The sequence below is a fragment of the Cydia splendana genome, chromosome 16 (assembly GCF_910591565.1).
Source record: "Cydia splendana chromosome 16, ilCydSple1.2, whole genome shotgun sequence".
In the NCBI taxonomy this organism is placed as follows: domain Eukaryota; kingdom Metazoa; phylum Arthropoda; class Insecta; order Lepidoptera; family Tortricidae; genus Cydia; species Cydia splendana.
In genome coordinates this window covers 8,324,775-8,349,533 of record NC_085975.1, presented here as the reverse complement: position 1 = coordinate 8,349,533, position 24,759 = coordinate 8,324,775, and the positions used below count along the sequence as shown (strand labels likewise).

The window sequence follows — 24,759 nt, the reverse complement described above, 5'->3', positions numbered from 1 at the left end:
TGCACAAGTAAACAGCAGTTGCATGGCGCAACTACGTATATTCATAACAGTCACAGTTACAAACGTATGCGGGACCAACATACAATAAGTAGAGTAGCTCCCTGGCGGATAAGAAATGTACCTACCTTATACATTTTAGAACACAGAAAACATATCTTGATGCCACAACGCCCACAACTGCCATAGTTCAAGAACTGGTCACTTCGCAAATGGTGTAGAGCAAATAATTACAAACTTGTTTATATTACCACGGTGGCAAACAAGCATACGGGTCACCTGATGGTACCTGTCACCATGGATGTTTTATATGTACATAAGTATTTATATATAACTATACTTACATATTATACATATTTATATCGTCGTCTAGTACACAACACCAGCCTTACTGAGCCTACTGTGAGACTAGACTAGACAGATGTGATTCCACCCTACATCGGCCTGTGTAAAAATCTCCTTAAAAAAACATTTGGGTCAAACAGAAAACTGTGTTCGCGTCTTTCCTGTAGACATACACAAAAGTTAAGGGCTATAAAGGTTAATTTTCTTATTTAACCCTTATCCACGTGAAAAGGTACTCCTTTTATTTAGAGAACTATGATAAAATCATTACCTACATGCCCACAAGCTGTTAACTATTGCCCACAGGAGAGAAAACTAGTGTGTTCGCGCGAACTGTATATTCTCTAAATAAAAGGAGTACCTTTTCACGTGGATACAGGTTAAATAAGAAAATTAACCTTTATAGCGCTTAACTTTTGTGTATGTCTACAGGAAAGACGCGAACACAGGTTTGTGTTTGACCCATTTGTAATGTACGCGTGGTAACAGTAGAAAGAGTAAACTGATGATCATAGATGAATTACGAGTAAACGTATCTTCTCTTTCTCATATTTGTGAGTCGCTGTTTCAGCGAAAAAATATAGATATGAGAACCAGAAGATATGTATGATATGATGAATAAAATACTGAGGTAGGTACATTGTTATGATTTCATAATGATGCAACCCCAAGCGATGGGTTTTGCTTTCAGCATCGATCTTAGTAACGCGCAATTAATACTCGCTCATTAGGTTTTCACCCGAGTAATGAAGGTAGGGCAGTAGCGTTGGATATTTCACGGGACCAAATCATAATTACATTGGATTTTGCTGTGGTGGTGTAAATATATTTATTATTGATAGATCGAGAATTAAAACGCCAATGTAGTATATAACAGTGAACGAAAAATGTGGAGACAACAAAGTTCAAGAATGACATGTATTTACCTAGATCGAGTTTCGTTCCCCTTTATTGTAAATAATTTTCATCGAAATCGTTAAGAGCCGTTTTAATAAGTTATAGGATCGGACATTCCTTGCGGTATGGAATTTTTAAGAGAAGCGACGACAAGTAACTATCTGTTGACGACAAATGATATTGTATACGAATTCATTGGTGGTACAAAAATTTAGTTTCCATTAACTCTGGAAGATTAGTAAAAATTTGCATAAGCACACCTTCTGCTGTGTAATTTAGATTATTTAATCTATATAGGTACGAGCATTGATTGTTTATCCAATCCGACCGGTATCCGGTGTGCATTTGGGTGCTCCCGAGAGCCGTGAGCCGACATCTGAAGCGGTCTCGGTGGTAATTGAGATCGAGAGGTTGTGCATTGCTATTGCTACAGAGAAGTAGTTACATGAGCTTGCCTAAATATCCACCTTGTTGAATTTACTAGTTATCCGTTTTGCTTTACCTACACGATGCCAATTCATTTTTTTACCTATGAGCTATTGTCTTTACTATGTACATAAATATAGATAAGTAGGTAATGTTTCATTATTATGAATTGCATCTACCTTATTACAGGGGCTATATCCAACACAGTCAATTATGGACAACCGCCGATCGAAACGTAGAACGGTAGAAGATTGACAGATACGATAAATTGTCAGCAACAATTTTCGCATAATATTTATGTTTCAATTGGCGTTTTTGAGAATCAATTGTCACTTTGGCTGAGTCCCAAGTGAATTCAAGAGAGCTGGCGTACGTCAAAATCTGACAACTCTTTATATGTAGAGGTAGATACTAGTAGTCAGAGCACAGAACGTCACTTTCACTATGGTAGATGTCATTCGTTTAGTTCATTTTGTGTACAGTACAGTTAAACTCCAAATAGTCCCTTCGCAACCCTAATTAGTAGATTATGACTTTTCCAGTCCTCAAACATTCACAATATTGAGTTTGCCGTAAAGTTAACCCCATTATACATAAAAAATAAAATATTAACTGAGTTTCTGAAAGTCGAGAGACTCGACAGCAAAGCAAATTAGCCTCTAAAATTTCACCGACTGGCATTTTATCCGTTTTTATTCGAGCAATTAAAAATTTACTGCAGATAAAAAACAATTGCGCCTACCGACGAAACCGCAGTTCAGTGCAAAACACATTAGACAATTTATACAAACGTCCATTTGTGGAAACGTCCGTCTGTGAGTGCCCATTGCTGTTTGATCTCGGGGCTTCTAATCTAACTAGTCTCGTACGGACGTGAGTACCAGTTCTAAAGGGGGTCAGGTTGAGCTGGTGATAGTAAAGAGAATTCCCGGTATCAAGCCTCCCTCGTTAGGGGGAGAGCGGCAGCCATACGTCATGCACACCGACAGTGCTCGTCCCAGGGGACGCGGAGTAAACACGTCGCACACTAAATGCCCCTGAAATTATACTTGATATACATTAACCACGTTTTACCAATTAGACGAAGATTCACCACGCAATTCTTGTTCGTTTTGAAGAAAATTAAATCCGTTTTACACGGATGAAACAGCTCACAATTGCGATGTAAGAGGCTGAATAAATTGAAGCCGCTTATGTTACCTATCTAAGGGAAATTAAATATCTTGTTACATAGCCGTTCCAGCCCTTTTAATAAACGTACAAGATATATTCATGATCATCATATTAAATGATAAAGGCATTTTGATCTGATTGTTCATGTATGTAATTAATTTTGGTTCTGTTTAAAATTCTTAGTCGTAATAATAGATATACTTAGTTATATTATTCTTGTCATTCTTTGAATACAGCAACTTGTTGCTTTTGTGTAAAAATAAACAGAACTGTTCCTATTTATTCTCAATCATGTGTTGAGCAACAGGCTCGATCGAGACCACGAGGAAAAAGTAAATATTTATTCTGAATATTTTTCTTAATATTTTCAATATTAATTTATATCGTTTTGGTCATGAAACCAAGAAATCTTCGAAATCGAATATACACATGCAGGTGTTGGTAGGTTGCGCTAAAGTTGTAAAGTGAAGAGGGAAGTTTTAATATCGATAATAAAGCCGGGCAACGTATGAAGGAGTTCCAGTCGATGCCGTAAAGCTGCTATATTGCCGGAGTGAGTAATGTGAGCTACGGGGCCGCGAGTTGAGAACACTCGATGTTCCTGGAAATTTAGCGAGAAACGTGAAATACTGGGAACCGTGACTCGTGTATACTACTCTGATAAGTTTTTAATTTGTCTTTAGTATTTTAGTATTTTCAATAAAATTCATATTTATGGTTAACCTGATATTGGTTTCATCTTATTTAATAAGAATATCTATCGATTGTGCCTTCGTAGACAACTGAAGTGGAGTACTTACATTAATGTTCGTATAAACATTATTTTATTCTCACCTAAGATAGGTTGGGTAAGGTTTATTTATTTATTTATTTTATTCGTTTTAATTAGTTTATACTTAATTTTAATAATATTTTATAAGTTTTGTTATTGAATGAATCTTATCTCTTATTCAGAATTAAATTACAAATACATTAGTCCATCAATTAGTCCAGGAGTTGGCTTGGCTCTTTGGAGGTACAATTCCAGCAAGGCCTCTAGTGTCCAGAGCTGGAATCATACCAGCGTCCTCTGTTTACGCTGCCCGGATGCCTAGACCGCTTATCCGGTCACAGCTAGATCATCAGCTCTGGACACTGGAGGCCTTGGTCATTTTTTCCTTCGTATATGACATTTACATATTTCGGTTTATAGATTAAATAGTAGTGTCTACTTGAAATATTTTTATAGAAAGTATGTAGTTTTATTTGTTCTTAGAGTAGTTGATGCCACTTGAAAAATTATATAGGTAGGTATATATTTTTTTAATAGTGACTTTACCATTTATAGCATAGAAATTCACGATACTCTTTTAGATTTTGATCCCCATAGAGAGTAAAAGGCAAACCTCATACATCATGTTTTATTTATGCGCCTAACGGAATCCGCGCTACATTGACGCTAACTGCTCTCTAACCCGCGTGATATATCGTCCTAGCGATCGTTACGACTGAAGCACCCATCACCAATGAAATTAGCTTTAACTTTTTTTACAGGCTTTCATTCAGATTAACTTTGTATGTCTGTTATCGACATATAACACCGGTAACGCCAGACTAAGTTGATGTTAGTCCCTTTCTATATGTAAATAATTAACTAAATAGTAAGTTTACCCGCTAATTCATAAGACTTAGAGACTTAGCAAACCTCTGTTATGTCCCGTTCTAACACACACAAAGGTAAAAATAACAAAACGGGTACCTAACCGATCTTAGAGGATATAACCAACGGAGACGCCATGTCTAAAATTTTCGGTACAAAATAGTCTGCTGTTTTTTGCGGGGGAGGGGCACATCAAATGTATAGGTACGTCATGTCAGATAAACGTCAGTCCATACATATGGTTGACATGTGGTTGACCATTGGCCGCCTATTTTCGACAGAGGGGAACGCCTGTTAATGGCGGCTCCATTGTTAATTACTCCGAGTAACCGATTATCAACGCGGCTGCCCTAAGCAGAAAACAAGTAACCCAGTTTTGACAAATTTTTGAGGAGAGCAAAAAAACGTAATTTGTCAGTTTTGTTAGGTATTTGGTCTAAAATGTAACATCTGTTTATACCATTATGTTAAAGGCGATAAAATTAAGCTTATACAGACTTTATTTTTTGTTATTCTTGTATATTAAACTTTGTACAGGCATAAAATGTTTTCTGTGTAGTTTACTGCCCGAAAATCTCAGAACCATTCTACACAAATTCAAGTATCTCGTGTTTAGCTTGGAAATAGCAAGCACTTTAGCATCTTAAATACTAAACATATTTGGCTCTCCGCTCAATAACTTTTCCAATTTTCATGCAATTCTGAAGGAAATAGTACCAAATGAAAGCTAATAATATAAGCTACCGAAAACTGATTTTTATTTCTTTCAGGTTTATCGACTTCAAAATCCCTGTTAGATAATACAGCGCTTGAAAAAACATTTTTTTTTATATATTTTAAAGTTCTTTTCTATTGGAAAATAGACTTTTTTTTTATTAGTGATTGATGTTGCCATCCTCGTACCTTCTGTCACATCGGTTATTGGTACCTATTTCATCGATTTTATTTTCAGAGATTATTTTGTGATACGATGACCCATTCCTTCAACAAACCCTCTGTCTTCGTGGATGGGTGGTACCTACAGGATCTTGCTTCCGAACTATTCTTTTTTAGGGTTCCATACCTCATAAGGAAGAAACGGAACCCTTATAGGATCACTTTGTTGTCCGTCCGTCCTCCGTCCATTTGTCTGTCAATATCCTTTATCTCGGAAACGCGTGGAGGTATCGAGTTGAAATTAGAACCATATACTCAGGTCTACATTCCCTTAAAGATGTAGAAAAAAATCAAACATCTACATTAACGTAAAAAAAAGATACGGTGGTTTATGCCAAAATACATTCTCAAGGGATTCAAAATTTAAAGGGTACCTAAGTAGATGGGTAGTAGGTAGCTAGGTCAACGAGAAGTCCCGTTGCCCTAGAACTATGAAATTTGGCAAGTAATATTGTATTACATTATAAGTAGGTACAGGGAATAATCTGCAAAACTATAAATTTATAAAAAATTAAAAAATCTATAACTAAATTTGTAAGGAACGCTCGGTGGGCGAGTCCGACTTGTATTTTTTTATAGTCCTATTTGACAGACGTGTTTGATAGGAATGAGGCAGGTGCATGGAATGGTGAGAGCTGGTGAGTTCATAAAAATCAATATTTGGGGACAATCTTACACTGGTTGACTTAGCCCCAAATTAAGCAAAGTTTGTACTATGAGTACTAGGCGACGTTATATACATACGTGTATAGATAAATACATACTTAGGTACATAGTTACTTTATTTACTATTTAACTTTACTTGTAACAAAGTAAAAATCTAATTAAATCCTTCAAGTCAGTTTTACCTATTTCTTATAAAACCATATCGATCTGAAATTTTGTTGATATACATACACCTATTGATATGGTAAGTAATTGGTGGATCTCTTTAGTGGCTAGAGTTAAACCAAGAAAAGTCTGCAGAGATTTTGACAGCACAAGGTCAATCTCGAGAAGTCTATTAGTAGAGTTAGACCAAGAAAAGTCTGCATAGATGTTGAGAGCACACCAGTGCAGGTGTTATTTTAAACGTCAAACTTCTATGAAATTATGACATATAAATAACACTAGCACTGGTGTACTCTCAACATCTCTACAGACTTTTCTTGGTCGAACTCTACTAATAGACTTCTCGAGATTGACCTCAGATGATTCACTTTACCACATAATAAGTGTCTTTATAAAAATTCAAATTTTGGCATTATTCCTGGATTAAATATTTCCCTTTTGGTCATTTGAATACAGTCAGTTGTTGTTTGTTTCTAATTTTTTCCAAAACCTTTGGCACGGATACGGCATAATAATGATTTCCTCTTTCTTTGGCATATTCTAGTGTTCTGTTTTCATTACTGTAGAGTCTACAGTGTAGACAATACAGATAATTTTACAGACTTTTCACCTTTGACAGGAATATTGCTAAGCAAATTTGTTTTCTATGTATGTCTTTAAACAAGGTACCTTTTGTATAACTATGTAACTAATTTCTAACCTAAATCGCAGATTGTGTTGGGGGATACTTGTTTTACCATTGTAATAAACTAATTCGCAGTTGCGAACATCTACGCTAAACTCAAGTATCTCGGTCATCTATATGAATTACAAGTATCTCTGTTTAGTTACTTGTCTTTAGCGTAGAAATGGGACATATACTTGAATTTAGCGTAGAATACAGGGTCAAAAAAAGATAATCGGATTTTAAAAACATGAATATTTTGAAAACTACACATTGTTTTACAATTCTTTTTTTGGTGAAAGATGCGCCTGAAATTGTAGATTCCGAAAATCCAAAAAAACCGTTTTTGAAAATTTTCGAGTTACTTGTTTTCTGCTTAGGGCAGCCGAACGGCTTGTTTTGACAGACGATTCTGAGTACCGGCATAGAGAAATATAGTAAGATAGTATGTATTTTTTTCTCTATGGTACCGGCGACACATTATTCTGATGCTAAGTATCGTTCCTAAAACGCAAATGATGCTGATTGCAAGTTTATATTTGACATTGCGCATGGTGGCAGCGCCTCCTACTGCGCCTAGCGTTGACAGTTCTTGATAGGTACATCAAATAAAGTAAATAAATAAATATTACGGGACAATTTTGAACAGATCGACCTAGTCCCACAGTAAGCCCAATAAGGCTTGTGTTGTGGGTACTAAGTGGTTAAATAGACGACAATACATATAGATTAGATTAGATATATTTATTTCTTAAAGAAAAAGACACACAGCCGTATTCGAACAATGAGATACGTCAAATACTAGATATGGAAACGATATGGATTGGATATGTCAGTGTCAAACAAATGTCAAAAGTGACGTTTTTGTTTGAAGAAACGTCAATTTTGACACTTGTTTGACACTGACATATCCAATTCATATCGTTTCAATATCTAGTATTTGACGTATCTCATTGTTCGAATACGGTTGACAGTATTCTACACAAAAGGATAGAACAAAGGCTTTCACTAAAAGATATAGAATTATATATATATATACTTAATATGTATATAGTATAAATCTCGTATAAATACTTATATACACAGAAAGCATCCATAACCTTCCATAAGCATCCATAATCCATAATCTCACTGGAATTCGAACCGGGACCCCCTGCTTCGTAGGCAGGAGGCAAGGTCACTACCGACTAGGCTAGGCGGTCGTCAAATAGGTACGGATATATTTCAATGGTCACGCTGCAATAGCCTACCCTCACCAAGGAGACTTGCATATACACATACACTTATATTTATATGTAGCTAATAAAGCGCGAAACTCTATCCTACATAGGACACTTAGTAGAATTCCTGTCATTGTGTCGTGCTTTATTTTGATCCATTGTTGTAGGTGTTATGCTTTTGAGTTTCTAACTTTATTCCATAGATTAACTTTTGCACAGATTTTCTTTATGTTTGAACGTTCTCTAGAAATTAAATTTTAACCAAGACATTAAATCGTGGGATATTTTGTTACGAATATCCTTTTTATATTCGCGAAGATCCCGATTGGATTTATGCATGAAATGGCTTCTGTGACGTTAAAGCTATGTTAACGACCTAAGGCGGAGTGCAAATATACAAAATATTTATTTAAATTGCTTGTTGAATTATCTACGAAGAAAAGCTATCGAAAAAATCCAGTCAAGTGCGAGTCGGTCTCGCACGCTAAGAGATCCAGTTTCACAATATTTCTAATAGAAAATAATTCTATAATAATAGCCATAGACGAAGTAGTGCAAATCAGCGCTAGCATAGACGAAGTAGTGCAAAAGATGAAACTACTCGCATGGAATGGCGCTCAATATAGGACGCATATTCTGTAACTACTTAAAGACTTCTTTCGGAACTTTCAAGAATAAGTCAAAGCTCGTCCCGCAATTTGTCCACTTGTATTGTTCCTGGCTTACTATTATGCAGCCCACGCCATGACAAGGGCTCTCCTATCCCTACGCTCCCATAAAATACCAGTCAATCAACCATTGACCTACATTAGAGATAGCCAATCGATGTCACCCAATCCCTTTAGATTTATCGCGTGCTACCAAAGTTTTAAGAGGCCCGTGGTAAACGATAGAAGTCTTCTTTAGAATTTTATTACAGTCCTTCACCTTACAGACTAAAACGAGCTTTAATCTCATGAAGTTAAGATTCAAAAGGTATGGTATGAAACCACTTCAAATTGCACAAAATAAAATCATAAAAATGCTTTTTCATTACGACTATCTAACACCCAGTAAACAAATCTATAAGGAAACAAAAATTATGAATATTAAACAGCTATATATCTACAGTACATGTATACTAATAAAAAAAATCCAAACTAATATGATTCATAGCCAAATCACATTTATTAAAAAACACCAAATATCCAAACGCAATAGCCGACGAAAGGATCACATTGTTCTGCCACAAATAAAAAGCGCTCAGGGTAAACGAATGATAACTTTTGCAGGACCACAGGTATATAATAAATTACCTGATACTATAAAAAATGCACGCACCTTCAAAATATTCAAAAATAACTTAAAACACCATATCCTAAATGACGAAAGCCTTCTGAATTATAACTGACCTACTGTCTTACTGTTCCACTATGTACACCTTGTTTGTGCAACTTGCCGGTTGCAATTCTATACCTACCTCATTTTTAAATGTGTAATTTCTGGATCTCTCGACCTTATAGTTATGTATGATAATTCCTTTAATTACAAAACATGTAATTTTAGTGATACTGCATGCTTAGAAATAGTATTAGTACTTAGAAATAGATCTATAATATTATTGCTTTCAATTATCGTATTATAATAATGCATGTTTGTCGACGCAAACATTAAATATTGTAAAATTTTAATACTTTATCTACGCAATGTATAAATAATATGAATTTTATATACCTATTAATCAAATGTTATAGAAAAATGTTTCTCATATAAGTGAAATGTAAATTTCTTTTTGAGAAAATAAAAATTCTTTAACCCGAGGTATCCCTCTTTTGGCGTCGTGATGGCGGAAAGGCTAGAGCACGCTTGGGGGTACACTTTGCATACTCAGAAGTTGGTAGTATTGATAGGGTTACGTCAAAACGTGACATGCGTGGGCTATAATAGCTTTAAATTATTCCGCGAACCCGAAGGCTTGTGTTAAGAGAGTGCAAATAAGAGTTAGCAGAACATTATTAGCTACCGTTATCTTTTAGGAAAACGATGGCGGTTTACACTAGTTCAAATCCATTTGAAGAAATAACTGCATAGCAAGACTCTCTCAAATCTCTTAATTTTTAGGGTTCCGTACCCAAAGGGTAAAACGGGACCCTATTACTAAGACTCCGCTGTCCGTCCGTCCGTCCGTCCGTCCGTCTGTCACCAGGCTGTATCTCACGAACCGTGATAGCTAGACAGTTGAAATTTTCACAGATGATGTATTTCTGTTGCCGCTATAACAACAAATACTAAAAACAGAATTAAATTAAGATTTAAGTGGGGCTCCCATGCAACAAACGTGATTTTTGACCGAAGTTAAGCAATGTCGGGCGGGGTCAGTACTTGGATGGGTGACCGTTTTTTTTTTGCCGTTTTTTGCATTATGGTACGGAACCCTTCGTGCGCGAGTCCGACTCGCACTTGCCCGGTTTTTTATTTTTAAGAGCGTCACCTGTTAACATATATATATAATTTGTTTTTGAACTGATAGTTGAACCGAAAATTGACTTATAAGTGGCGGACACGAGAAGTAGTCTACTGGGTTATAAACATTAAAACATCTAGATAACTTACACCGCAATACTGTAAATCGTTAGGCACAAAGACTGTCCAAATGCTATCGTTGGTTAGGTTTTCTCACGAAATATTACGCATCATCACAGGTTGATACGATAGTTAAGTGTTTTGTACCGCGTGTGTCGCGTAAAATTAGCCCTGGCGTGACAAAACATGGTAATTACCATTTCAAGGTTTAAAGAATTCATTAAGGGACGTACAGTCCCCATCGGATATATCTGAGTGGCCAAGGCACTCACAAATATCTGAACACGCCTCTATTGTCAAGGCGTTAGAGCGCGTGTTCAGATTACTTCAGATATTGTGAACACCTTGGCCGCTCCGGTATATCTGATGGCAACTGTACAGTATCTAGGTTCTAAATTAAAATATGATTATCTTGTACCTACCCCTGACTGATTACTTATGACTTTAACAATCATAACTTCAGCACTCGAAATAACTTTTCATAATCTGAAAGTTCATCCGTAAAAAAATTTGCCATTTTGGTCGTATAATATAATTTTATGTTCAAGTCGCGTCCATCACTTCAGTGTCAATCGAAAGCAAAGAGCCTACTATTAATGATTTACATAGACAACTAGGCAGCTACAGCGATCCGGGCATACTCGTATTCTTTTGTCAAACAGTGACATTTAGGCAGTAGTTAGCGGCAAAAATAGCCCTACCCTTTCCGAGGAAAATAATGAGGCTTGTTTTCAGTCCCGAGGAGATACTCACCAGTGTACTGCCCGTCCAGAGCGCACAAAAGCACTTATTAAATTACAATGATATAATCTGAAGAAGAAGTTAATTGTGTTATTTTATGAATATACTTGTGTTATACTTTGATAAAAATATGGTTTAGTATTTTGTACAGACATAACTGTCTTCTAGTATTTTTGCTAAATATAATAGACCTGGCTAAGTATATATAGATGCGAACAGTGTGCCAAAATATTGTTTCAAAAGTATTTACCACCCCCTAACAGTCTTACAAAAGAGATAAGTATATATATATCAGTTCACGGTAAACTTTTTGTACAGCTATTAGAGAATAGTTTTGACGCACTCAAAGTTCTTTTCCACTTTTCACTCTTGAATAAGTGTTGGAAAGACATTTTCAATCGTCATGTCATGCATCATCCTTCACTTCTAATAAGCATAACCTATGATATGTTTCCCGTTGTTCCAGATGCGAGGATGGTGGAGGCGGCGCTGCGACAGGCACGGGCGGGCGGGCGGCGTCGTTGCGGCTCGCCAACGGGCGGGTGGCGGCGCAGTCGGCGGAACAGCTGCCGCACTCGCCGGCCGACTGCGCGTCCGTGCGCATATCCATCGACAACACCAACACCTGCTGCACCGACTCGCTCGTCACCGCCCTCGACGACGAGACGCTACTGCTCGGTAAGTTATCGGCCGATGATCGGTAGCTTTCAGAGATGGGAGTCGTCAAATCCTCTGTCACCATGTCGACCACAACGGGTTGGTAGCTGTAGAGCTTCGTAAATCTACCCCGAATGCTATTATTATCCTAGTCGCAACATGCAACGACAGCGACTCTTTTGAATAAAGATGTGACTTTCGGCACTCAGAGCTTGTTTCCATCGATGACATCAATAATACATAAAGCTGACGGGAACGAATCATGAATATATATTGGAGTTCATGTTGTCTAGGATAGAACTAGAAACAATAACGGCAGCTTACCTATTCAGAGATTCTGTCATACAAGAGAAGTACTTAACTATCTGCAGCGATTAACCGTCTCCCGTTCCATTCTAATTTGAATCTATATTTTGACAAATCATACTGGATTTGTCCTGGCAAGTTTTGATGTCTCGCTGGCTAGAGATTAAATGAATTCTAATATAGGTATATTAGTCAACAAACAAAATTAACAGCTACTACATTTTACAATGAAAAAACCAGTAGTAAATAGCAAAGTTATCTGGATATGCTGAATATGTCCTCTATGTATTATGTTAGCATTAATAGGGGCACTCGAACATTCCAGAGTCCAGACCCAGGTCGGAATGTAATTGTGTATGCAAGCAGTAATTATGCAAAGCAGGCCTTCAAGCATTTTCGGACATGATCAAACATGACTTGCTGTACCTGGGGACCTGTAATAATGTAGCTCCTAACTGCGGCGGCTTCTCCGACAAAGCCCAGCTTCCAAACTGCAGTATCTTATTGGTGCATAGTTCCGATTTACGTCTTCTCTGAACCACGAAAACATATTTGTTCATAAATTAGTTACTAGACAAGTAGATCATGCGCTTGAATGATCATGTTTGTGTTTGTAATGAATTAGAAACTAGTACCTACCAGTGGCGGCGCGTCAAACATATCCATAGGCAAGCCGGAGCTAATTTGACTTACATATTTCCTTTACAACTCTGCTCAAACGTCCAAAAACAGGCAAGCCGGTGTAATCACAACACAAGCCTTATTGAGCTTATGTGTAAATGATCCTAAAATATTTATTATTGTTTAGTCAACTGTGCTAGTGCTAGTCAAGTGGATTTAAAAACAGGGCACCCTACGACGCTATTTTTATATCGCATAAAATGCTGGCAAAAGCGTTTTGGTGTATTAGCACAGTTATTTATTTAATTTACCACTAATTAAGAGCTTCGAATTTTTAACCTAAATTCTCATTTTGTTCAAGAACTAGGTATGTCCCGTGTCTAGAGTTGCCATACGTCAGGATTTTCCCTAACATATCAGGACTTTTGGTCCTCTATCAGGATTGAGGAGTGTCAGGGTTTTTTAGAAAACTTAACTAATCTTCTAAAAGTGGCTTTAAATTGACTTACGGCTCGATTCGGGAAATGAATTAGAGATTCACTAGATATGAAACAGTAAAGATATGTGACGTTCCACCGCAAAAGGTACCTTATAGCGGCTGGCGCCGCGATTCGGGAAATGGATTAGAGATTCACTAGATAAAAAATAGTAAAGATATTATCTTTACTATATCGTATCTAGTTAATCTCTAATTCATTTCCCGAATCGCGCCGTTACTATCAAATAGCATGTTCAATTTTTCGTCAATTTTATTGTGTATTAAAGGTACTTAATTAATTTACCAGTTCGCAATGAAATACATAATAAAGTAATAACTAATTAACACTTTAACCAAAAATGTTATTTTTTTATTTACCAAAAAATCGCTACGCCGTGCGTGCTTTCTATGCTATAATGCGTAGACAACATATATTCCCGAGTACTTAGAAAATACAGTATTATTCACAATCGCTGAACATTTTAGTACTTAATTTGTCGCAGTACCGTAGCAAATTACTCAAATAAGCCGCAACACATATTCTACAATACCACAGCAGTTAGTGTGCGCCAGTCAGTAAATTAACAAAGAACACGGGTACTAAAATGCTTTTGTTTAGTAACTTTGTCATGAATGAGAATTAATTTTACAAGCTGAAGTAAAATAAAACAGTAAATGCTATTAAAAAAATGACATAAAACATTTTAACACTTTAAAAATACTATAAGTACATAGTTTCCACAGGAAATTACTGGCAAGGAATTACTGACGCCAGATTCAGAACGGATCTGCCAACGCATTACTACATTATGAATCATGTCATATAAACAAAAACGCGCGTAAAGCATTGGATCTTTCTCAAGTTCACTATACAGACGAAAGTGGAGGACCCGCGCGAAATCGCCTTTTCATACAAACGTAGTCCTCATTATCCTCTCTGAATATTAACATTATTGAAAATATTTTGACACAAACTAGCTGTGGTTGATATACAGTTGTATATCAACCACAGCTAGTTTAGTTCAGCACGTAGGGGCGTTTGATTTTTTTAGAATGTCTATTATAAGAGCTAGGAGCATTAAAAAATTTAAATCCGTTTTTCGCTGCTATTTTTTACAATAATCAAAAAATCGCAACAAGTCAAAAGTAGGGTTAGCTTAGTAGCTATGGTTAATATACATGAAATTATGCAAAAATGTTTTCCATAATGTCAATATCCAGAGAGGAAAATGGGGACTACGTTTGTATGGAGAACCGGCCGTCCCCTTTCCCCTTAACACGGAAATGTTGCTCGTCCTTTGCCCGCAAATCGCGAAGTGAGACCACCTGGGGATGCGATCCACTTGTTTTTGAATACCCGTTTCATTATGATATGGCTTATGTCGTGACATGACTGACATTTAAAAAAATACATTGTCAATATCAATACGTCCTGCGTATATTGACGTGAGCAACATGCGGTGAAACGAACATCAAAGATGTAGGTTTGATACGATAATTCGTACATGTACGATAATGCGTGCTCCGGTATGATGTACGTTCCAAAGAGCATTATCGTAAGTACGCAAAAGTACCATAAATTCAGCCCTTGCACTATGCCACTCAAAAAGTCTAGTATTTGAAGGAATATAATATATGATACTTTCCCTCAGAAATAGGTTACAACTAGCACCTTTTGGGTGTTCGGCTTCTTGGTTTATGTCAAAAATGTCGAAAATTCCTGTAAACCGTTTGGATCTATCACAAAAATAAATATAAAACTGATTTTACGCAATTTATACGGAAATTGTGATTTCTTTGATTATACATTTTGTACAATACTGAGTTTTTGATAGACTATATTTTTTCATCGGTACGATAATTTTGACACTCAAATACGATAAATCTCATCCGCTCACTGGCAACACAGCCTACATCAGAACATTTTTTTAAAATTGGAATGAGTCTCCAGTAGTACAGTCACCTGCAATAATATGTGACACAACGAAGGCCGCAAAAATATCTGACACGATCTTATTTGTGGAGCCATAAGAGGGTGTCACATATTTTGGTCGCCTTCGAAGAGTAACATATTATCGCAGGTGATTATACGTGAGTAGTACCCGTTACTCTAGTTTATGCTACCGACTAATGTTGCGACATATGCATTAACGACAGCGAACTGCAAAATTGCTGTGACCATTCAATAATGAAAATAAAAAGAATTCATTCATAAAATCGTCATCCAATTTTGGGGCTGCATGCACTAAATCCCCCTTACCTAGGTGTAGCCTAGAAACTCAATTTAGTTTATGTACATGAATAGGTACGCCGACAAACAAAATATTAGGAATAACGAGATGAATCCGAGGTGCAGTTATGAAATGAACAGGGACAGAATGTCCACTTTAAAGTTTTAATTAAAAGCCAGTAATTTTTTGATGTTTTTATACATTTTCATTTTTAGTTTTAAATGTTTTAATGCTGTGTCGATAGATGGCAGTAAAATTTACTGTATCTACAAAATTTACTACGACAGTAACTCTCTATACACTCTATTCTCTTTGATAGTCCAAAAATAGTCAAGTAACTTTTTGTAGCATTTGTCATCAGCATCACGATACATTTCTTCCTTTCGTATGGCTTTAGTCGATGTACGTTTGTCAATATTGTCATCTAGGCTAGGCCCTCAGGGCCGTACAAATATACGAATACGTCATACGAAACATTTAAATTTTATTGTACAAAAAAAATTACGATGCACCCGCTGGTTATTAGAAAAAGTCTTCTGTGTCATGTTTCGGGGTGTTGCGGATATGAAACCTATTTCCGTTGACAATTAGTCGGGTCGGCATTAAATTTGCAGCCGCCGCTTGATTGTGCCCAACCTCGAAATCGGACAGTCAAGGCCACAACGTCACTTTATCACTGAAAATATGTATGCATATTTATGACCATGACTGTACATTTTTTTCGTCAATGCTAGCGCAGTCTTTAAAAATAATATATATTTTGAAACGAATATTTTAAAGCTACGGTGCCACGGAAAACCAGACAGTTACAAACATTAACGCCACGGTTTCCAAAACATATACCTACATATAAAGCAAAAAATCATTTTAGCATAGCATTTATGCATTAGGATCCTACTTGGAAACAATGTAAGTTTTTTTACATACGGTGATACGTAGGTATACGCAATCAACTTGTTAAATTGTGTCTTCTTTATGTCAAATGTTTCTGAATGCTATACGGATATGAAACCCATTTCCTGTAACAATCAGGGCGATTGTGCACTACAATGAATTTTACTATCCGGCAGTCTGAGTTTTCATATGGTCCGATATGGCATGAAAAAAACGGATGATTGGCTTGTGCACTTGTCCGTCTTTTTACTCGCAGGTGCGGCGTAGTAGCATGAAACACACACCCCCCTAGCCCGCCCCCGCCCGGCCAAGTCATGAATAATACTAATTCCAGACGCAGTGCACAAGCATAAACACGTTTTTCATAGCTGTCATCTCGGACCGGAAAAAAACTGTCCGGAATGGCGAAAAGTAAAATGTCGGACGGTAAAATTACGTCTAGTGCACAAGCTACTATATACATTTAATGGCGTGCCATATCGGACCGTAAAAACTCGGACTGCCGGACAGTAAAATTCATTGTAGTGCACAATCGCCCTTAGCCGCATCGTCATTATATTTGCAGTTACTGGCTGTCCTCTGGAGGCCGATTCAAACTTACATTTTGATGTCAAAATAATAACTGAATTATGTCATTTTGTTATCATTTGTCCTTGTCTATCGCTCGCGCAAATAGTACATAAACGGACAAGTGCAAGCGAAACGCGAATGGTAACAGAATTACTTCATTTAACTAGATATCATTTTGTCACCAAAATGTTAGTTTGAATCGGCCTCCGAGTAATCGGACAGTAAAGGTCATTAACATCCCATCACGTGGCAGCGCCATCCGTTCTCCATATAAAGCAAATTCGCAAGCAAAGCAAGTTCGCCATCTGTTCATCCTGATCTGACCGCACTTTGCCACCTTTTTTCTCTGAACTTTACGAACAAAACTAAGGGTGATTCTCGAGGGGCGTTTTGAGTTACGGCACAGACGTTGCAGCCATGGCCCGATCAATCCTCGTAATTCGTAGAGTTGCATTTTTTTTGTTTTGAAATCGAACAAACGCTAATTTTTTGGTCACTAGTCACTTTATTTACATCCTTAAAAAATGGAGGAGTATAGATATAAGTAGTTTTATATATTCCTCTGTACTGACAAAATTGGCTTCCCAGACTATACCGTAAAAATAATAAAGATTAAATTTTATAAAATAGTTAATCTCGGAAATGCATCATCGACCTAAACTCAGCTATAAATTTTCGAAACTCAGCGTTCAACGTGTGCCAAAAATTGCAAGGTCGCGTGCAACTGAGTCATTTTATAAGATCTTCCGGCTCTATATACTACAGAATGGCTCCGTCTTCACTAATAATGTTTCTCAGTGCATCAAACAACGGAACGTTAAATGCATCAATGTTAAAAAAAAGTATGACATTTAACTAGAAGTGAGCAAGAAAGTACCTATAGGTAAGCAGGCAATATTTTGCCTTAGGTACAGTCACCTGCAATAATATATTACATAACGAAGGCCGCAAAAATATCTGACACGATCTTATTTGAAGAGCCATAAGAGCTTGTCACATATTTTTGCGGCCTTCGAAGAGTAACATATTATTGCGGGTGGCTGTACCTGCAGGATTATTATGGGCTATTAACAAACGTTATTCGTGATTAGAGTAAATATATAGTTAAATAAACAAATTTAATTGTCTCCTTATACCCAGTATGCAGTTAAATTCGTGCTAAAGCTACGCGCCATAACAATCGCTAACTCCATAGGTATTATTTGTTTTATTTGTCATTTTCCTTAAGTCGGCGGTTGTCCTGTCTGAGAATAAATGATATCATTATCTTTGTCCTCCCCCTGGCCATCTGTTGAATCCCGACTTGACCCGGATATGAGATCCATAGATTTTTGCACGAGTTAAATTTGCATATTCAATCTGGACCTGAATGTTGATAGTCGTGGTGAATATTTGAGCCCAGTGCGCTTGTCATTGAATATATTCATGTTAAACTACGAAATTGTATAATTTGGTAGGTACGTTTTAGCACCGATTCCGCATAACTTATACCAATCTGTTTGAGGTACTAGGGCAATGTATACTTATGTATAAGAACATTGTGTAGACACCTTAACGGCTCTATTCGGAAAATGAATTAGATTTCTACTAGACTTCAACAAGTTACGATACGGATAATTTAAAGATATTTGTAAGATAGATATGTCAAATTTGACGTTCCCGCGATTCCTAATCCGCGACACATCTAGCCGATATCTAATGTAGATCTAGTTGATCTCTAAATCGTCTCAAGATCTTGTGATTATCTCGAAATCCGAATAGGTCTGTTAGTTTATTTAAAATTCTTGGGCAGAACAAGGCTATTAGAGATTCTGAAACACATTTTACGCAAATAACTGTAAAGCTATGGATTAACTAACCCGTAAGGTCTTAAGAATTACTTGATCTAGCTAATAATAGAATAACAGCTATTGAAAGCTATAAAATGCGTAACAATGGCGGTTTTATGGCTTTTAATAATCGCAACAAACCTCTACGATCCGGTGACCACAAAAGCCATGACAATATAGTTCCTGGTTTGTAGGTAATCTATTTATAGATTAAACCTTGATGGCATGTAAGCTTTGTATTCATTAAGAATGTGTTAATGTATGAAAACTTGCCAGTACATATATACGAATATAATTATACATAGCTGGCCTGTAATTCCAAAATTACGCCTCTTTTTTAATTAATTTTATAATTAGAGTTGACAAGATATTTGCAATTTTGAGATCATTGTGTCGTTATTGTAGACAGTAGGTCTGGAATTATATCAGGTGACCTTTCTATCTGTTTGCCACAAAAGGTTTATAATAAACTTTTTTTACTAATTCAAGTAGTTTTGTTGGCTAGTTTCCAGACGCTTTCCTCGCTTCGGATGAATCCGATAAACAACTGTAATCGTACACTGGTCGCTTAAATTGTTTAAGGACTAAAGGTCAAGCCATTTTATGTGGCTTAAAATCTCTGCCTAGTTAAAGTCTGTTTGCGTTCTACTAGTGGAACCACTTACGCTAAGTGAGTTCTTGAAAGGCAGACGTCGCCGATCCAGTCTAGGTATTCGCTCGAAAGACTCCTGTGGGACCTACGGTAATTACTCTAACCTCGGCTCGAGCGGAAACACCCTCTTATGTCTACGATTGAGTGGCGATATTGAACTATTGAAGAAATTATTCAAGAGCCGAGAAAATATGAACCGTAGCAGAATTACGTAATTTTCTATTAGCTTTGCTTCGGGTAAACAGGCGTTTCATAGAAAAGAAAAGAAAAGAAAATCTAAAAAATATCTCATATAATAAGCGTCACGGCAGACCTCGTCGGAGATGGCGGGACGAGCTTGACGCCTTTGGTAGAGACTGGTGGGAGACTTCAGGGAATAGGGATACGTGGAGGAATAAGAGAGAAATAAGAGGGAGGCATTTGCCCAGCAGTGAGACAATATAGTAAAAAATAATTATCAGAATAATAATAAAAAAGTCTACTTTTATAAAGAAAATACATACATAACGAAGAGCGCGATTGACAAATTTGGCCTCTTAGAGTAAGGCAATATAGAAAACGGAAATACATTATTTGTTACATCGGAAAGAATTCAGTGGGGTCATATTTAAGTATTTAACCAAAATAATAATTTATTGTACAAAAATGCTCATCTTACAGTACAAAAGGTGGACTTAATGCCACACGGCATTCTCTACCAATCAACCTTAACCCTCTGTATCATACTGTTGCCTACGGGCAACATACTCTTGACACCTTTCTCAATTTTAAAGGAATTTTTTAAACGCTAGTTTATGCACTGTATCTTGTAGTCTACACACCGATGCATGGACTAGACGCTTCCTCAATTTTCAACTAGATGGCGTTACTCGGTCAAACACAACAATGTTTAGTGTTTCGGAGAAATTTGAAAAACATGTGTTTGTGAATTGGTTAAAATCTTTTAAAAATAGTAGTTGGTGATTTTTGTGCCTGTTATCGTGAAAAAAGTTGAGGTAAGTGTATAAATCATAACATATATTGTTATCTTCAAGTAATTCCTTGTTTTTATGAAAGTAGTAGGTACTTAGTGTTTGTAGCCCATAAGCTACATTATCGTAAAAGGGTCAAAGTTTAGTACGGTAGGTATATGTTTTTAACGTAATTAATATCTTGTCCTAGGATGTCTTGTAAACGTCATTTGCAAGATACCGACATTGCTGCGGCACTCTGTGATGATGATGCGAGTGAAGATGGGTTAGAATTTGATGACGATAGTATTGCCGACCCTGATTTTGATCCTGAGATGGAGGGGTTGACTGAGGAGATGGTTGATGAGTTTGGCGATGCTTCTTCTGACGGGGAGTTTGATAATCATGTGGACACATTGATTAGAACCTTACAAAATGACGAAATTACCACTTCGACTCAGGTAAAACCAATACAATCGACTTCAAGCGATTGTAATCTTCCAGCTTCAAGGTCCCAAGGAAAGAAGCCATAAAAGCTGAACTTACGGTGGAAAAAGAAGAACCTGGAGTTAAACGCACTTCAGATAGCATTCAAAGGTCAAGACACTTAGTCCTGATACTTTAGAACTCGATACACCCGTGCAGTTCTTTCTGAAGTTGTTCCAACCAGAGTTAATTCAAATGATTGTTGAACAGACCAACCTCTATGTGGTACAGAAGGATCCAAGTAATACCTTTCGTGTAAATGACCTAGATATACGACAGTTCATCGGCATAGTATTCCTGATGTCCCTGATTAAACTACCCAGGGTTACCAGTTACTGGGCACCTATACTCGGCACAAACTAATTCAACGTACAATGGCCTTGAACAAGTTCGAAAAAATAAGACAGTTGCTGCATTTCAATGACAATAGCAAAGCAGTTCCCAGAAGCGATCCAAGTCACGATAGAATCTTTAAATTTCGTCCGGTTGTTGATACCTTCATACAAACAAATCACCTTGGAGAAGCAGCTTTGTGTAGATGAGCAAAGGACAGGATTTTGAATATTTTTGATATGCTTGTTACTCAATGTTGCCTACGAGCAACGCTCCCTTTTTTTTGATTTTTGTCGCGAAATAAAAAAAAAATAAAAAAATGAGAAATTAAGTTTTTTATTTCAACTAGTTCTATCCAAATTTGCTTGAAAAATTAAAATTGATGTTCTTGAGTGACAGAGGGTTAAGACTTAACAGCAAAAAATAGGAAATAATACATATGATGCATAACTATATACATAAATACATAAAGACGATCGAATATACTAAGAATCTTTCATTCTGCTAGCAAAGAAAGAAGGTAAAGAATTTTTGGAGTGAATTTATTTAGCGAATATGAATATAATTTATCATTAAATCATTACCATCGTGGCCTCATGAGAGAGTCGACGCAAAAAATTTTTGGACCCCTGATCTAAGAACAAATTGTGTCTTCACAACCCACAGTCCAGCTCTAGCAACAATGTAATATTTTCTGATTCAATTGCAGTTGTCGGAGACGGAAATATAATTTCGTTGAGTTTAGGGACGTAATTTGAGTCAAGTGTTCGTAAAGAAGGTAAATTTGGGCAACAGGAACTTCCCATCAAGTTGTTAGCGACGCAGACACGGAAGGGAACGACTCAATTTCAAGTCGCAATCCTCACCTCGAAAAATATTTATTACAAATACCTACCAAAATCCATCACTAATGTCAAAATAAAACAGGTACATAATATTTATTTAAAAGGTCAATAATGATTACTGCATGTAGGTATGAAGACGTTAATTAGGCATACCGTAACACAACATAATAATGGAATTACCATTGACTACAGAGATCAGTCTAGTTATCAGTCTGAATATAAATTACTTGTAATGCAAATAAGTACATTAAATGTAATGACGATAACCTTTAAGTATTATCAAAGGACGTTACAGTTTCACAGTGAAAATTCATGTCAGGTTAAGTTTAATGCACAAATTTGAATAAAATTATCCAAAAAATTCCGGATAGTATCCAAGAAATATAACAATAAAACATACTTATATTAATATCACCACATGAGCCTCGGCAGATCAGCAAGTCAATCTTTATACGGAGTTGCGTGAGTAATATTTGTACTACTTATGTAAGCTGACATGTAATTACCTATTACCAATAAAGAATGAGTATGAGTAATAATCGAGGAGGAAAAAGAGATTTCCACCAGCTCAGTGAGCTCCTGTCAGGGGTACGAAGCTCCTGTCAGGGGTGCGAAACTCCTGACTTCGGCCAAACTCGGCTCCGCTCGGCTCAACATTGCTACGAGCAACTTTACGACCCTTTGCGTGCTCGACCATAGATAAGGTCATGGCTTGAATTTTGACAACCCTAAATAGCCGAAAGGGATAGTGCCATATATTAGAAAGGGACAGCATGATTCGACCCTGAACCGCTGTCAAACGTCGTTTTTGTAGAAAGTTTTCTTTCTGTACGGCAGTACTTACTATTATTTATTCTGTGCTCCTGTAGAAAAAATCCCAGTCTGAAAATCTAGCATGATGTTGGCGAACGCTGCGCAGCTCTTCGGCGCCTAGCGTGCACTCGTGCAGTCCTCCGCCGCCCAGCCGCGAGTAATGACATGTCGCGAGCCGCCCCACCGCTTACACTGACTAAGCTCAAGCTCGCCGCGCGAAAACCCGCCAAACCCAAACTCTAGTGCAGTGACAACTAGTGCATAATCTACAAAATGGAAACAGAACATCTTCACGTTCGTAGTTAATTTATTCAGTGTCGATTTAGTGTTGTTTTCAATGTTTGAAGAGCTTTATTGCTCGTCATCTGATGGGTCTAACAATCACTTTGGTATGAAAATAATTAGATCAGAAGTAGCGATAGGGTTACTTAAATTAACAAGTAGGGCTGATTATAAATACATGGTAGATTCCTTTAATATATTTTAACCTTTTAATTATTTTTCTAACATGGTTAAAAATAATATACTAATCAGCGTTAGATATTAGATAATATTCATAAATTGGTATTACGTTATCGCATGTGAGTTATTAACGACAAGATGTTGTGTTTAGGATTAGTGATAATTGTCTACTAACGCGTGATAATAAGAGCTTACTAAGCGCAAACTGGGTTAAGTTGGTAGTACTCATTCCATCGTTGCCAAGTAGGGCCAATGATACGAGTGCACTGCCAAAACAAACTACAAACTCTTGCGAGGTAACTATTTAATGGGGAAATGGTTCTAGAAGTGTCTACGCGGCCTTTAAATTATGCAAAAGTGACGTCAAAGTATTATGTTCTTTACGAAAAATATAAATAAATACAAGAGAGTATTCAAATGAAGCCGGCAGATGACAATTGTCGAGATTTTAACAGTATTATTGTTATGCGCGTGAAAGAATTAGCCGTGACTTTCTGGCGCAAATAAGTTACTTTAAATTCTTCAAAACGTTTACTTCTGTTTGAATGAAAAATTAAATAATATGAATTTGCCAAAATAGGTATTAGATCGAAGTGAAAAACATTCGCCTATAATGAATATCTGTAATCCCCTATCGGAACATGAGTTGAAAAACTTAAATAAGTCAACGGATGTTATCGGGATACGTTAATGACTAAATTGTCACCGGACAGTTAAAACTGCATATTTATATGAGGTACGATTGATTCTTATTAAAAATGTTCAAAGATCTCTTATTACAAAAAAAAATCCTTTCTTAGGTTTTGGGAAAATTAGCATAACTAAGGTTAGTTATTATCTAGGTGTTTACATTTTACATTATAATAATTGAAACTTTCTCTCCTGATTTTCACCTTCCTAAAACCATAAATATTCATTTTGCAAACGCGTAATGTTTCTTATTCTATTTACCTAAAGTTTTTCTTAAGCAATATGCGTGGACACATTATGTAGGTATCTACCCACTTATTTATAGACTAATCTTATACCTATGTGTGTTATTATATTTTTAGATCAGAATTCAACAGTCAATAAATTATATATTTGTATCACTAATTTCGTTGTTTAGCTAACCATGCCGTTGTGCTAAGTATAAACAATTTAGTTTTTAGTATTAACTGAAGGTAATTAAGGGTAGCAACATAATTTTAATCTTTTATAA

At 36.5% G+C, this 24,759-nt stretch overlaps 1 protein-coding gene across 10 annotated transcripts in view; it reads left to right on the top strand.

Annotated features, from left to right (window-relative positions):
• Nucleotides 1-24,759, top strand: part of LOC134798191 (potassium/sodium hyperpolarization-activated cyclic nucleotide-gated channel 2) — a 287,708-nt gene that overhangs the window by 173,652 nt on the left and 89,297 nt on the right. For 9 of the 10 annotated variants that reach the window (XM_063770544.1, XM_063770542.1, XM_063770552.1 and 6 more), the window contains one exon: nucleotides 11,898-12,109. In XM_063770544.1, coding sequence (XP_063626614.1) covers nucleotides 11,898-12,109 — 212 coding nt within the window. Of the gene's footprint in view, nucleotides 1-11,897; nucleotides 12,110-23,244; nucleotides 23,391-24,759 lie in introns of those variants that run through there. The other variant, XM_063770550.1, reaches the window with a different exon arrangement.